Source organism: Montipora capricornis, chromosome 4 (genome assembly GCF_036669925.1).
Source record: "Montipora capricornis isolate CH-2021 chromosome 4, ASM3666992v2, whole genome shotgun sequence".
Classification (NCBI taxonomy): domain Eukaryota; kingdom Metazoa; phylum Cnidaria; class Anthozoa; order Scleractinia; family Acroporidae; genus Montipora; species Montipora capricornis.
The window spans coordinates 31,922,178-31,939,580 of record NC_090886.1 but is presented as its reverse complement, the minus strand read 5'-3'; the positions used below and the strand labels follow the sequence as shown (position 1 = coordinate 31,939,580).

Sequence of the window (17,403 nt, the reverse complement as noted above, 5' to 3'; positions counted from 1 at the left end):
TGCGAGGGTCTGGGTAGGGAATAGCAGCAGGGACGCCATTTTTGACATCTTGACAAAAAGATTCTTTCAAAAAGGAAATTTTGCTTAATTTTGGCCTAATATTCGTTCTTTGTGTCCTTTTAAGATAATATTCAGATATGGGAGAGGTGTATGCACCATCGGTAAGTGTTTTATTTGACATATTGTTGGCTAAATTGTGCAGTTTTTGTCTCGCAGCATGCACAGCATCAAAAACCGGTTAACCGGTTGGCAGATGTTCAAGTCTTCCCGATCGATCTCTTCAGCTTCGATTTTACATCTCTGTTGGAATACCTGACATAGTTTATTTGAGTATTTCTTCGAGACGTTTAGCTTTCAGGAATGTTTTCGTTAGCAAATGAAATAAACTTTTTGTGAAAAATGTATACATTCCCGCTACCGCTCAGAATTAAAAAGGTTGGGAATTAAACTGAGTGGCCACTGTACTATTGTTGGACACATCCTTTTCTAAAGCCCGACTCGGAGGTTCTTGCCGGCTAAATTGGCTTAACTTTTCGTTTAAATATACATATAAATACAGTAAGCCAACCGGAAGCTTAGGGAACGAGGTACGGTACCCGAGATTAACATTAATTCGAACGGCCACTGTACTATTTGTGTGTTAATCAAAATCTCTCTTTTTATAACAAAGATATCGTGAGATTAATGTACGTGTACACGATCAGGCTGCAAGGTGAGCTACATTGTAGAATACCTGTTCACTTACATGTATTTGCATACAAAAAGTCATGTGAATAACATCAATAGCACAAGTATGCCTCGTTCTTTAAGCATTGTCGTTAGAGGAGGGCAAAAGTGAACAGGTATTCTGAAATTGCTCTGTAATGTGCAACAACATAACTGGTACAGTACATGTATTATATAATTATTAGCATGCTACTGTTTAAGTTAATTTTTGTCCAATTTTTATGCTGCCACCTGAATTAACCATGACTACATGTAGTTGTATCTTTTTTGCAGTCACGCCAAAACAGAGACTTTAGACTGTGCAAACCATGCAGACCAGGAGTAAAATATGGTGTTACCCACACTATTATTGAAAGCTGACCATAAACAGGCTAACCTGAATGTTATTTAGGCCTAATTAGGCTAACTAGATTGATATTCAGGCTAATCGAATTTCATTTTACAGACGTTCTGCACAGTCTGCAGTCTGCGTTTTTCAGTGTCCCTCTCTTTTGAGTAACTGTAAAAAAACTATAACCAAATCTCTTGATACTTGAGTGCATTCTAAAACTAGGAGAGTATCATGTAATTAATAATAATAATAATTTATTACTTATATAGTGCAAAATACATGTGGATGTAGTTCATACATGTACATTGTACACAGTGTGATAATCTCATATAGCTGAATGTTGAAACACTAAATTGACTACATGTAGTAGTAAAATTTGTTAGCGTCACCAGTGTGCACAATGAGATTATCACTTCAACACAACTGTAATTATAGAGTCCTTGTTAATACTTGCTTTCTTTAAGGGTCAATCTGAAGCTGCACAGCTTCTCGCCACCTTCTGGCCACGTCAAATGCAAGAAATCAGGAACATGAACACTGTAGGTGCTATATAGAATTCAGTTAAGCTTTGCTGATATACCATTGATAATAAAATTAATAAATAAAATTAATTGTACTGTAAGCAGTATTCCATGGCCTTGAGTAGTTAATACCCAAACTAATGGCAGTCCTGATAGAGGGATCAGGTACATGTCCCGTGATGGTAGCCAAGGGAGCTTGAGAGGACAGCAGTCTCCCAAGTGAGCCACATACAGTAGTTTAAATAAAGAGCAAGCACATGGCAGTTCCCCAGAAAGTCTCCCTGGAAGCTCCATATTCACGAGACAGCTGCTTTGTCTTAGTTTTAAGTTTGCCTACATTGTAATTTTTGTTTAGGCTCATTAATTTTTGTTGCTGATCCTATGAACCTGTGCCATTAATTAATGTTACATGTAGTAGCCCTTCTACATGTATGCTTAATCTTTCACCAATTTTGTTAAGTTGTTTTCAGTGTATTTTACATGTATGCTTTCCCGTTTATCATCTATATCTTAATAATTATTATGCCATGATACCATTGTTTAGACAGTGTTCTTGAAAAGGATTTTTCAATTAAAATAAGTGACTCATACTAGTTGACCTAAAATTTAATGGTTGAAATGCTTCCGAGGGGAAGGGAGATGTTCAATTACATGTATGCTTGTGGTAATTCAATGACAGACCATGCATGGAATTGAATGGGGGATTTTTATAGGTCTTGAGCAGGGACGGTACAAAGCATGGACCCCCACTGGATCTCACTCTGGACCCCACTTGAGAGAAGAAAGAAAACAATAGATAGTCTTCACAGTGACGTAATCAAATTCTAAAATCAAAATTGCAATTGCAAGGTCTTCTGAACTTTCATCTAAAGGAGGATTGAAGATGACCTACATGTAGAAATAAATCTTATTTCCCAGTTCCATGACCTTTTTTGTTTAAAAAAATACAGCATTTTGAATTTCTACATTGTCACCTTTTTAGTTGAAAAAATATCTATCCCTATGAATCTCATCAGTTTGAGCCTGTCAAGTACATTAGGCGATGTGTTCATACTGTCACATGTATTTTTATATCAGGAGCGAAAAGTAAGCACTTTCATAGCAAACTGAACTCCAGATGTTTTTATCGATTACCAGCCACCATATTGGTAGACCACATGGCATCTCCATACAAACTCCTTAAAGTTGCGTGAAATGCTGCAACACAGACCTGAGAATTGGAGAGGCGATTAAAAGATTATTTTGTTTCCAACAACATTCCAAGTTCTTGGCCTTTTCCACTGAACAATTTCAAATAATTATTTTATTTGTTTGTTGCGTGACAGTGAAATTATCTACATTTGTACATTTTACAAGAAAAGTTTGAGGATACATGTACAAGAAGCAGAATGAAAAACAGCAAATCTTCGGTGTAACAAGATCATATCATGCATCTTGATTCCTCCACTCCCGCATAACCACAATTCCTTGCACCTTTTACCACAATCCCTTGCATTTCAAAGAAAACATTGTTCTTCTCCCAATTGGAGGGCTGCCTTGTTCGTTCACTTCAGGCTCACTCACTTCAGCAACAAAAAAGGAGTAAAACATGTTTAAGGAGTAGAGAGAGCAAAGTTAACCTGCTGTTACCACAGAATTTATAAATACAGATAGCCTTCCTGCTAGGACAGACTCAGGAGAGGTTTTCTCTCAATAAAATTATGATGATACACGTAGGTACTTTTAGAGTCTTGTTCTGCAAAAATGTGTGCCAGTTCAAAAGAGCAAGCATGTTCGCTTAACACCTGACTGGTAAAATTTTGAGATTTGATTTTTATCCAAAGGCTGTTTACATGTATTTTGAGTGTAAGTTTTGGCTTTTACGGTCCGCCATTACTCACGTTCAAAGCTGACCGATTGGACCTCAGAGGGTTGCATCTAACGAAAAGTGACATCATTTACTCACTAGCTTAACATTTCAGCGTGTAAACGCAACTTATTATATACATGTAATTTTATGCAAAACACGAGTTTATAAGCCCAAAAAGCTCCTGTGCTGCATATTATTCAGCGCGTACACACGCATTGCATTCTTAAACCAGCGAGTCTTTGACATCATTTTCTCCTCAACCCAGCTCTCTCAAGATTTTAAAGTTAGTAATGGCGGACCAACAAATAACAAAAATTCCAGTTAAAATAAACAGGTGTCTTTTTAAAATCAGAACTTAAAACTTGGGTCACTTAGTGTTAAGTTAACACAGTTTTGAAGCCCAAAGAAAAAGAAGATTTGTTTTTTGGTCGCAGTAGCACTTTAAGACACTGTACATATTGAGGTAAATTATATTAATTTTTCAGAATGATTTTAAAATTCAAGAGTTGCCGCTTGCAAGAATTAAGAAGATAATGAAACAAGATGAGGAAGTGAAGGTCAGTAAATTCTACATGATAGTATCTGCAGCTAATTCCTTTACAGTACTTTCCAAAGAGGAGAGGCATGGTTGCTTGGTGTGTACATTGTGTATGATTTATGGTTTTAACCTATGTACTTGTAGGCATTTTGTTTTCGCTCAACTTTGATCGGTATTTTGTTTCAACAAGAGGTTCCAACATTGATGAGTCAAATTGCTTGCCAGGTGTTACACTGTGTTACATGTAGTTGACCCTGACCCACAGACACTCTATCTCTCACAAGTTTTGTCACAGCAATCCTTTTGAGCAATAAAAGTTCGTAATATTTGCCACAGTAACTTTAGACATGTACTGTACTGTACATGTTTTTTTGCAATAACCCATTCACACCTCAAATGCCCTAGGACTCCCTAGGGGTAAAATCGTCTCACTCTCAGGGGTCAATGGATTAATGGGGACAAGAAGGGCAAGTTAAAATCCTTGCACTACATCCAGTGTGATGCATACATGTACCTTGAATTTTATTCTTAAGGATCTTTTTTTTCATGTAGACTAACCTATTCTACTTGAAAAACATTGAGTATCTTTTTGTTTAAAAACAATTATTGTAATAATAATAATAATTTATTGCTGTCACCAATCACATTGTTTTGTATAATTATTTGTTTTTTTTTTCAGATGATCAGTGCAGAGGTAAGAGTCTCTAACGGCGGACAAAAACTTCTTCTTTTAACATGAAAATAATACCCCTCTCCAGAGGCTGAAAGTTCCAAAATAGTGTGATTGCTCCTTTAGCATGGTTCCATTGGCAAGTGGAGGTGGCAAGTTACTTAATTTCCTGGGTTGGCTTGCTGTCTTATGGCTGAACATAAAAGCCTTAGAGCTAAATGATAATTGTTTTCTTTTTAATTCAAGGCTCCTGTTTTATTTGCCAAAGCTGCTCAAATCTTTATAAACGAGCTGTCTCTTAGAGCTTGGATTCACACAGAAGACAATAAGAGAAGAACGTTGCAGGTTGGGCATTCATTATCATGTTACTTGTAAATCCATTAAATTCCTTACAAAACTCTTTTTTTGCTAAAGCTCCTAAGAAGGATAATTCAAGGTTTGGGAAGAGCACCATGTTGCAGTATTGCAAATGACTTTTTCGGTTGTTTTTTTTTTAACTTTCTCAAATATACTCACAGGAAAATTTTCCAAAAAAACATGAGTGGTTTTTTGAATGGGAATTTAGCTAAATCCCATTGAAGAAACTATTAATGGAAAAGCGGAATTCTTTCCGTGAATGGTTTTTCACATAAAAGCCAACAATGTTAATAACCAAAAAAAACATTGTGGCTTTTGCTTAGAAAACATGCATGTCTATCCAATTTCCCATCAAGTTTTTATGGTGTTAAACATCATGGAAAATACACAAAAAAACATGATGGTTTATTCTATTAACCCATGCATGCTTCTGTTAATTCCCATTACAGTTATTTGGTTATTACCACTGTGGATATCATTTGAAAACCATCATGGTTTTTCTATTGAAACATGCATGTTTATTGAATTTCCCATCAAGTTTTTGCATGGTGTTAAACATCATGGGAATTGCACAAAAAACATGTGTTTATTTTCTTAACCCATGCATGTTTCTGTTAATTCCTATTACGGTTATTTGGTTATTACCACTGTGGATATCATTTGAAAACCATCATGGTTTTTCTATTGAAATAAGCATGTTTATTGAATTTCCCATCAAGTTTTTATGGTGTTAAACATCATGGGAATTCCACAAAAAACATGTGTTTATTTTCTTAACCCATGCATGTTTCTGTTAATTCCCATTATGGTTATTTGGTTATTACCACTGTGGAGATCATTTGAAAACCATCATGGGTTTTACTATTTAAACAAGGATAATCTGTAAATTACACATTGTGGTGTCATGATATTAGCCACTGTGGAGAACACTTGAAAACCATCTTCGCTTTTGCACACAAAATGTGACTGTCTTGTATTTTCCATTGTTGGTTTTCCTTTGTTCACCATTCGTTGTACAATTTCCCATCAAAGGTTTTACATCCTGTACCACTATTTTTTTTAGGATAACCATTGTGGTTTATTGGATGGCTGGGATGGGTTTTCTCATGTTTGTTTCCTCAACCTTCCATCTTGGCATTTATTTCAAAACCAGGTTGTGGCTCTGTAAACACAAATATGTAATTTTGACTGCCTATGATAATGGATGGGCTAAGGTGTGAACAAACTGAAACTCTTACTGTAAAATCAAACATACTAATTCATCAGATTGGATTTAAAGTAACAAGATGTTAAGAATGGTCAGGTTTGAGAGTGTATATTAATTGATTAAATGTACAGTACCGCTCGAAACTATTAGTGCATTTGCATGCGGTAATACCTCGTCTTTGCCGATAGTGTTTACCGCGAAATCACCTAGGTTGGACGAAAACCGCAACCGAGGCAAAGACGAAAGCAACCGAATGCCGCGGCCGACTTAATTGCGGTAATGTGCCGCAAGAAAACAATGGTACTTTGCAAAGCATTGTTTAATATTATCACACCTAGCTCCCCAAGGTAAAGAATGAATATCCAAGCAGTTTTTCACAGCACCGACGCAACGCAACGCACTGTTAAATATGTTCATCTCATTTGTGCCGTGACAGCTGAGAACAGAGAATGTTGATAACCTTTCATGATGCCTTATTCTTACATCTTTATGTTTAATAACTTGTAAGTTTTCCGCTATCATGATGAACAGTTCTTCGAAAGGGGTAAAAGGACATTTCTTTTTAAAAAACTGTGTGGATTATGCGTAACTTAAGTCGCCGCCAGTGCAACTGGTCCGACAGGAAATATGTATATTTACAATAAAAAGCGCTTCAAATTTTGCGTCCGGTCCAAATAGAAATGTTTACGGGATAGTTGTTGAAAAGCTCTAACTTTAAACTAAACCTTACTACAACATGTAATGACTTAAAGATTACACCAGCGAAGAACCCTAACTGTATTCCCGAAGTTTCTTAAGCAACTCCTGACCGGTAACCGGTCGTTTCGATCGAAGGTCGTTTCGATCGAAGTTCGTTTCGATCGAAACCAAAAGTCAGTTCGATCGAAGGCAAGAGTCAGTTTGATCGAAGAGTAAATGTTTATAAAAACTACAGTTTTGCAAGCGTATAGATAATAAAAGTTCTTGTGTTGTGTAATGTTTGCGCGAAGTATTATGCGCGACGCGGAAACGCGGTGTTCAATTGATTTCCTTTGTTGCCGGCGTTTCTTTCTCGGCGTTCCTGATCGGCAATGCTCAATTAGCTATTCGCTATAACGTGCGTACACTGAAACACGCCATACAAAATTTCTCATCTTCAAAAACAGACGGCTGGCGGTCATGTTCCTTGAAGACCAAGGTTCAAGAATGTGTTTTCCACAACTCCGAAGTTAACTGTATCAGGAAATATTTTTAAACAGATTTGGTAAATAGTAAGTTCAATACACTTTAGCAATAGTTACAGTCTTCGATCGAACTGACTCTTGTCTTCGATCGAATCGACTTTTGTCGATCGAAACGACCTTCGATCAAAACAACTTTCGATCGAACTGACTTGCATTCTCCTGACCACTCCATGTCGCGCGTTAATTACGATCATTTCTGATTCAAAATATTAAGTGGCAGGTAATTCAGCAGTTGAGCTTGAAATTCAGAAATATTCATTCCTCTGAATTGTTATGATTAACTTAAATTAATGCTTCAACGATCACACGATAGACGAGTTCAATGAAGCCTCTGCCAATTTGGTAAATAAACTAAGCTGCATGCTTCCGTCACGCAAGCGAGAGCGATAGCTCATGAAATACGCTGTTCGATTCAAACTGCTTGACAAGTTTGTAACAAATGGAGAGCCACTTTGCTCGAACGGCTGACAATTACTTAAAGTTAATCGTTCTCTTTCATCTTTCGGGCGATAAGATCGAAATGACTTTCGCGTATCTTTCAAGGCCGGCCGCTAGACGAGCGGCGTCACCGTTAAGACGAGTTTTCCCAAACACGTGTAAATTTCTTGATAGAATTTCTGCTGATCTTTATAACATCTGTATTTAACAGATTTCGAACAACTTTTAGAAATCTTGTCGTTTGCTGGAAAAAGAAAAACGATCAACGCTTTATGAATGCGACTTTATTATAATCGAATGTACCAAACTTCGCAGATTGTAAATACGGCAAATACGCATACTAATTATCGCTGCGATTGATCCGCAAAAATATGCAGATTTCTTTAGCATACTGCGTCCTCTCAACCGCGGCGTAAATCAACCGGAAAAAATCTAGGTAAAACCTCGGCTTTCGGTTACCGTAGACGAGGTTTTACCTCGGTCAAACTGGGGATTGAACCTGCGGTTTCACCTAGTCAGAACCGCGGCAAATGCACAAATAGTTTCGAGCGGTACTGTATATAGGATACTACTAAAATACAGCAATTAGACATGCATTGTATTGAAACTTCCTTTAATTAATGTGAATTTACTATAGTTTTCGATACATGTTTTAGGCATAGAAACAATTCAATGTCATTTCATCGTTCATAGAAACAATGTTAACATAATGAAGTTCAAATGCAACTTAGTTGCAATATATTCCAAACTCAACAAAATGAGAACAAGAATTGCCAGACACTTTTACATGAAACTTCACAACCAAGATCCCTAAGATGGCTTGACTATTACGATGTCATTTCTTGTAGGATTGTTCAAACTGCCAACTACTGGTATTTTTCATAACCTTGGTCAAGTTCTCGTCCTCCTTTTGAATATTTTTCAAGCCAAGTTGCTTTCCGTATGACTGTAGCTGGGTTCTTGCACATCTGATACTTCAGTTGAGATGAAGGCCACACAACTTGAAGTGATTACCAAATGAATGCTGCCCTATCTGTGAGGCCTCGCTAAAAAAGAAAGATAGAAAAAAAGTACTGTATCGTTTAGAAGCTAACCCTAAATTCGTTGCAGGCTGATTAATTAAATTAACACCTGGAAGCACTGAGGCCATTATCTAATCGGAGCTCCAAAGTAACAAAGAATAAGTTAAACTTGCAATTGGGCTTTCAGTTTCAGTTTGATAAGGTCAGGAGTCGTGATAAGTGAGTATGTTTTTAACAGCGAAGAAGCAAAACATTTATATTAAAGAGAAACACTCCACCACATACCTTTGAGTTTTTTATGCCTCGTTATTAATTAAGCATCTGCTTTATTTTTTTGGCACACAATTTCCACTTTCCACTCACAAACTTCCTTGAAGCACCTTCCATGATTCTTCAAGATTATTATGATTATTCTGAAGATGAATTCTCGAGAATACCAAACGTTACAAACAGAGGAGTTGAAAAAGGCGCGAAAAGTGAGAGGGCAAAGAATTGTTGGATTTCATGCCCAAATATGGAAAAAAACTCGTGACTCCACCCACTCTTCTCTCTCAAAGTATGAACGATCGTCTGTGTTTCCTCAGTAGAAACTGCAAGTTATATATTTCATTGCCTGAGGACATGAAAAGGAGATGGGAAGGAATCAATATCACTTGATGTCAGCGTAGCGAAAGCCCATGGTCATTTTCCATGTATTTCCTGCTAAGGGAAAGCGGTTTCATCATCGGCAATGGCAAAATTCTTGTCACTTTGTTAGTCCTCTTTTGATGAGTAAGTACACATTGTAAACTTTGTTTTTCATACCAAACAAATTTCTACTTGATGCATTTTACTTCAGAGCGAAGGATTTACATGTGTACATGCTAGTCACACAATATGAGTCGTAAACAGATTGAAAATGTTACAGGTTTTGTCTGATTTCCTTTTGGAGCATGCAAACTCAATAACGCATGGTGTGTTCTTTTGCAACTCACCCTATATTTTAAATCCTACAGCGTGAACACAGAATCAATTCACAAGGCAAAGGAAACGCTCAGTGATAGTAATTTTCAATCCAGTTCAAGTGAAGCTGAAGGTGACTTGGAGGATTGTTCATCAGGGGCCTAATTCATCGGATACTTACAGACCAATCGGAGCAGTTCGATTTAGAACAACTACAATTGAAGATAATTATTGTATGTGCCATTTACAGAGTACTTCTTTTAGTGAACCAAATACAAGGTTCATTGTCCTTCAATGACAAGGGATATGGAGAAGCCAGGTGAAGACCTGTTCGTACCTTACTGTGACATGAGAGAGGCCGAACAAGATATTTTTTTCACAGAACTCTTTTTATGTAAAGCAAGCGGTGAATTGGAGGGGAGATGAATGTCTTCTACGTGTAGTGGACTGAGTCCAGATTTTGTAATCACTATGCTGTAGTTTTCGTAAATGTGCAAAATCAATCTCTTGATTCTTGTCAAAGGAATCATGATAAGGTATAATTTCACTGAATTAAAATCAAGCCAATTACCACCTGCTTGTGGTACTCAGTTAAATTATTGTCAGAGACGAGGGCCTCTAACAAAATGTCTCTTCCTTGGTAACAAAATTTTAATGCCAAAGAAAATAATTGAGAATTTCCGTTGCAGTTAATTTTTTCCATAAGTATGATTTGTGAATTTAAATTAGGCTTCCTTTGTGTATTTTCATATATTGATCCATTGCATTACAATAATATTATTTGTAGTCCTTCATGGTTTAAAAAAAGAGAACCGTTTTTGGATTTGATATTGGATTACATTTGTGGCTGTGTCTGTGAAAACATCCAGATTTATCAATTTCCTATTTCCTTTTAAAATTAATTCTGCTTTTAACTGACTGCCTCAGTGTCAAGTTTCAGTTGAAGTTGTCATTTAGTTTCTGTGTTGAAATTATTTTAAGTCCTTATTAGTCATTCCTTCGTTTTCTTGATTTGTACATTGTACATGTATCAAGTAACGTGGTCTCCATTCAAGGGATTCAACATTTTAAATCGTGGGCTGCACTAACCAATTCATGTGAAATGATTTAAATGTTTTCCCATTTGTGGCTTGAATATAGATTTAAAATTCCCAGTAATGTTTATAGCAAGTTGATTTGCCATTAATGGTATTTCGATATTTTACAGAATGTACTGCACTAATCAATTTGCATGAGTGGATAGGAATACTTTCCATTAATGACTTGTGTAAAGAATACTTTCGTGGAATTTTCAATTCCCATTATTGGTTTTATTAAGTCGATTTCCATTCATGGGATTTTAATATTTTACATAGTGTACTGCAATTATCAATTCACATGAATGGAAATGAATACTTCCCATTAATGGCTTGTGTATATAAAAGCATGATGGGATTTTCAATTCCCAGTATCAGTTTTATTCGAGTTGATTTCCATTCATGGGATTTTAATATTTTACACAGTGTACTGCAATTATCAATTCACATGAATGGAAATGAATACTTCCCATTAATGGCTTGTGTATATAAAAGCATGATGGGATTTTCAATTCCCAGTATCGGTTTTATTCGAGTTGATTTCCATTCATGGGATTTTAATATTTTACACAGTGTACTGCAATTATCAATTCACATGAATGGAAATAAATACTTCCCATTAATGGCTTGTGTATATAAAAGCATGATGGGATTTTCAATTCCCAGTATTGGTTTTATCGAGTTTATTTCCATTGATGGGATTTAAACATTTAACACAATGGATTGCACTAACAAAGTCACAATGGGATTTTAAATTCCCATTATTGGTTTCATCAAGTGTATTATCATTAATGGGAATTTGTTAAAAGACATTAAGAAGACTAAATTTACATTAATGGTTATTGTTTACCACATTTTTACCTTGGAAAATTTCCATTAATGGGAATTATGTAAGAATGGGAGTTTGCTAATTCACATGATGGAAAAGACAAATGACATCCATGGTTTTTTGGAAAATTTTCCTGTGACTATTGCTGATTTTTTGCTTTCAATCTTTTGAGCAAGGTAAAAAAAAAACACCCAAAAAGTAACTTAGCATAGTGTTGTTCCTAACCTTTCAATTATCCATGTAAATGAGGCTAAATGCAATTTAGGCAAGGTTAATCTCAAGCCAATGCCTGCATACAGCCTTTTTGCACCAAATGGGTGTGCCTTTATTTTGGAGATGCCCCAGAAGTGCCTGTATCTCAACAGGCCCCTTCCTGCTAACTGTTGAGGCAACAGTTCCCAAGCTCGTCAATTGACGATTAGTTTAAAAGGTTTGAGAATGGAAGAATTGCAGAATGATGACTGTTGACATTCAGTATATTGTATGTGGTATGGTGTTTTAGCAATGTATTAATTTTATTGATTTTATATTTTGTTTTTTCAGAGGAATGACATTGCCATGGCAATAACCAAGTTTGATCAGTTTGATTTTTTGATTGACATTGTGCCGAGAGATGAGCTGAAACCTCCCAAGCGACAGGTACAGACTGTTGTAAAATCAAACACTATGCAAGTCACCAGTCTGGTTGCAGTTTATTGTACAGAGCTACAGAAACAGTTATGATTCACAGCATGCGTCTGAATTTATATTACAGTGTACATTATCTGCAACACAACAATACAGGATGTTCTTGGAATTTCTTTTGCTGTAGTTACTTAGAGTGACACTTCCCTATTAACTGAAGAAAAAAATCCTTTTGACAATGACAACATTTGGTTACTCTACTCAAACAAACTGACAACTTCAAATTTTATTGAATGCTCTGAACTTGAAAGATCATGACCTTAAAAAGACTCAAAAAAGTTGGTGGTGGGCCTTTCAGCTCAAGTAAACAGTGACATGATTTACTGCACATACATGTACATCACATACTGTACATGTAATGTACTGTATGCTGTGCAGTTTACATGTACGTTTATTTTGTCTCACTTCTCTGATGTTTTGTTTTTTAATGTCAGGATCCTATACGCCAGACAGTAGTGGCACCAGAGCAAGTGCAATACTATTTCCAGTTGGCTCAGCATCATGCCGTCACAATGCAACAACAACAACAACAGCAACAGCAGCAACAACAAGCTCAGCCAGCACCTCAAGCACAACAGCAGCAGCAGCAACAACAGTTGACAACGCAGGTGCAACAACAGCAAGTTACTGTCAGCACCCAGCCACAGGCAATCATCGCTAGTGTGCCACAGCAACAGATAGTTACCATGGCAGTAAGTACTTTTGTTCTGTTTTTTGAGGGTGTATGGCTCTATTGACCCCATTCATGGTAGCTTGTTTGGTTTTGAGTGAGATAACCCCACCCCCCCCTCCCCCTTCCCTCCTTACCTGCTGGATTGTGATTTACGTGGTGGAATGTACCATCCATCTTTTAAACAACCAAAGCCCAGTCTTTTGAATTCTTTTCAAAAATCATGTCTTTTATTGTTGACTTTCATACATTAGTTTTCTTGTTTTATTAGAACAATAATTTTCTCTTGTTGGATTCTACAGTTGTATGTCTTTCCCTATTTGAAGTTCTTTTATCTACAACTTTGTCGTCCTAACAGTTATTAAGCAGTGTATTGTTGTTGTTGTTTTTAGCCTGGACAGACCCAGATGATACAGAACCAGCCACAAGACCAAGGTGAAGTCCAGTACCCTGTAAGTAGAGCAAATTAAAAGTGTTTATTTGAGTTTATCCACTCACCTCCAGGATCAATTTACTTGCAAATAATTTATACTTATACTTTCTAATAACTGTTGGATTTTTATCATTCCTTACTTCTTGCAATTTCAACCAAGTTTCAAACAAATTGACCTGGTTTGGAACAAATTAACCTAAGGAACAAAATGACCTGCAACATTTACATGTACTAGATCCCTATAATGCTGTGACTGCTGCTAAAGTTAGAGGGATTTTTTATGAGGATTTCGTGAGGCACTGGCATCCTGCCAAAGGCTTGCACATTATTTTTCACCACATTATCAGCATTCTCTTGATATGGGGGAAAAGGGGGAACCAATAGACTTTGTTTGTGAGTGTATGTCAAATGACGTTTAAGCAGGAATTTTCCCAAGAGTTTTGTCCAAGATTGGAGCCTGTACCAGAGCTGTCAAAAGTTTTTAAGAAGGCGTCCCAATTTAGGAAGTAGACATTGACTGTATTGCGAGCACCCAGGACGCGAGCTTGCTAAGGGAGTCAAAATTTTGAAATTTAGGTGCTTGGAAATGCTATTTTCAGCGTTTTCCAGGGAGTTCTTGCACCTATGAAAACAGTGAAAATTAAGGCTACAACATGTACCTTTTTAATGTTAATTGCTATTCTGTAACAACTTCGTTGGTGATTGCTCTACTGAGTAAGAATCCAGCGAAACGAAATCTCTAAGTTTGATGTGGAGCGGTTTACGCATAATTATCTTGATTTTGAGGACTGAAATCACAGAAATTGTGAGGTTTTTTATCCGATACTCAATCTATGCGAAAAGTAAAGAAAAGGCTCTTACTTTTGGCTTGCTCTCTCAAACGAGAAGGGAAAAAATGTGCTTGTCCCCCTTGGTTTTTATTTCGGCACCTGCAGAAGCCTGAGATCCAGTGCAGTGAAAATATCCCAGGCGTTCTATGAGCCTTCCTTCTCTTCGATCGCGTGTGGATAGGTAAACATGTTTAAAATGGTTGAAATGCGTCTTTACTTTGACTTGGAAAACTAAAGAGGATTTGTCACACACACTCTTTTCTTGAACTTCTCAAAGCTTTCAATTTTTGGTCAGATATTAACAGCGAATTGAGATGAAAGTAATCGGCCGAAATGGCCGCCTACTTACCAATCTTCGCTACCGGCCCTTTTTGATAGCCCTGGACTATATGTAGCGTCATAAGTCTCGTTTTGTTAAATGACAGATCCACTTCAACACAGCACAAATGCAATACATCCGCATGCAGCAGATTCAACAGCAACTGCAACAACAGCAGCAGCAACAGCAGCAGCAGACACCTCAAGGACAACAACCCGCTCAACCCCAAACGGCACAGCAACAACAGGCTGCTGCACAGCCAGCACAGGCCACAGCTGACCAGGCACAACAGCAAGCTCAGCAACAGGCACAGCAAACAAACGCGCAACCTACAGAGTTCACATTTACTTCTGGAGGACAGGTAATTCACGGTTGAGGCCTTCACAAGAACTGAAGTAACATTACCAGTACTGCATGCTCGCCAGCTTAATGAATTTACTAACGAATTTAATTTTTTTGCCACAAGTTTAGAAGCACGTTGTGCATGAAAACTGCAAATGTGCCGCTCATGTTGTATCTATCAATCTACACTGTGGTTGTATTGACTTTTTGTCCTTAAACCCTTTTAAGATTTACCAGATTCAGCAACATCCTCACACTGGAGTAACAGCTGTCGCAGTGGCTACTCCACAGGGAACTTACATACAACAGCAAGGAACCACCCCCGAGCAAGCCACACTCGCACCAAGCGAAGCACAACAACAACAGTAGACAGGTAAAATCAGTATTTATAAGCTCAATTCAAAGACGCCTGTTTTTGGATGAGGACGCAGGTATTACTGTAACAACAACTCTTGAGATTGACTCATAAGACGATGAACATGTAGAACTAACTTTAAACAGTGAAAATTAAGGCTACATGTACCCTTTTTTATGTTTATTGCCATTCTGTAACAACTTCGTTGGTGATTGCTCTACTGAGTAAGAATCCAGTGAAACGAAATCTCTAAGTGTGATGTAGAGCGGTTTACGCATATCATGATTTTTAGGACTGAAATCACAGAAATTGTGAGGTTTTTTATCCGATAATCAATCTATGCGAAAAGTAAAGAAAAGGCTCTTACCTTTGGCTTGCTCAGTCAAACTGGAGAGGAAAAAATGTGCTTGCCTCCCTTGGTTTTTATTTCCGCACGTGAAGAACCACTTCACATTACACTTAGCACTTCACATTACACTCTAATCAGGACACCGATCCAATGAAAGTTGCTTTGCAATCTCGTCCCCCGAGTCCGCTTTTCTTTTGGTCAGCACCAAGAACTGGGTCTCTGGCCACTTCTAATTTATGCGCATACATTAGAAGTGGCCAGAGTCCGAGTTCTTGGTGCTGACCAAAAGAAAAGCGTCTCAGAGCACGAGGTTCCTTGTTTTTTTGTTCTTATCAGCGTTTGCCCAAAGTTTATCAATCACCGTTTATTTTCTTAATTTATTTAGGCCCCTGGTCGTTGGCTGCTATGGAGCTAAATTATTTCCTGCCAGACCATTAACTGTATTCAACTCCACATGTGCAACAGTGCGACCACAATTTTGCGCAATGCTTCGCAACTGCTGGGATCAAAGTGGAATAGTTTATTTTTTGATATCGGCGACTGCTGCTATTGCCGAACGCCGGATTAAACATTTTGCCATCCACCACAACACCTAGTCTAATATTACCAGCGCTTACGGGATTAACTCGCGCGAGAAATCCTTGGTGCAGACAACGGAGAGGATAGAACGTTCATTTCATAAGTACCGTTTTCCTTTTTACCGGTGGATTAGCAGTATTTGGCTAAGAACCGATTTTAAAACGTTTCGTCCCTAATTGTTTGTGAACATTATTTCTATCGGCTTGCCGAGTTACACGTAGTTCCGCGGATATCGACGGTAGCCTGAGACAAAAGGCGCTTGTTCGAAACTCTCACTCCGTTCTGAATCTTTCCTTTGTTCTCGTCTTAGATAAGATGAAGTGTTCCCAAGTTTAGTTTTTGTAATTTCGCGCCAAAAGGAATATTAGTTTTGGTGGATGGCATGTAGTTCTAACATTTAAAGACATATTGTACGCGAGTGTTATTGCAAGCTCGAAGAACAGCAAGATTGTATGGGCGCAGGAAGGACGGAAGATTAAGATTCAGTTCAAACAGAGTCAGTATTTTGTGCTTGCTTGGTTTTTTTTCTTTTTTTTTTGTTTTTGTTTTTGTTTTTTTTGTTTTCACGCTTAAGTCCCATTCAAATGCTCCCAACTTGATTAGAGCAATGAAATGCTAGACTCGCAGTCATGGATTTTTAGTTTAGGCCAATGGGAACGTTACCGAATTCATCATCTGAGGGAGTAATTTAGCGCTTTTGTGATTAGTATCACCCAACTTTTGCCGGACTAATGCAAATCCTGCATTTTGATTGGCTACGCTATTAGAGGATTATTAGTAATAGTCCTCGAGTAGCGAAAAGCGTGACGCTTTCTTTCGTTTAATTCCCAATTAAAATTTCTTTAACTTGCATTTACTAACTTTATTATTGCTTTTTCTGTCCGACTAGTTGGGTGATACTAAAACAATTAAACCCTTCGCCCTCAAGGGCCACAGGTCAGTAGCCCATTCGGCTTCGCCTCATGGGCTATTGACCCGTAGCCCTTGCTGTGGAAGGGTCTAATTGTTAAATAGCACGATGCCTTCTGTCCACAAACTGTGTTAATGAGACAAAATGTAAACAATTATGTCAGCAAAGATTCGCCCATATCGTCAATGGCTATTTGTCCCAGG

At 37.5% G+C, this 17,403-nt stretch overlaps 1 protein-coding gene across 1 annotated transcript; it reads left to right on the top strand.

Annotated features, from left to right (window-relative positions):
- The first annotated feature begins 11 nt into the window (after positions 1-11).
- On the top strand, positions 12-16,785 carry LOC138045926 (nuclear transcription factor Y subunit gamma-like). The gene is made up of 11 exons (XM_068892560.1): positions 12-161; positions 1,522-1,596; positions 3,913-3,984; positions 4,645-4,659; positions 4,882-4,980; positions 12,273-12,368; positions 12,848-13,105; positions 13,476-13,535; positions 14,772-15,026; positions 15,236-15,380; positions 16,097-16,785. Exons 1-10 carry the CDS (start codon positions 138-140, stop codon positions 15,374-15,376), a joined length of 1,095 nt encoding a protein of 364 aa, XP_068748661.1. The 5' UTR covers positions 12-137; the 3' UTR covers positions 15,377-15,380; positions 16,097-16,785.
- Positions 16,786-17,403: the final 618 nt, after the last annotated feature.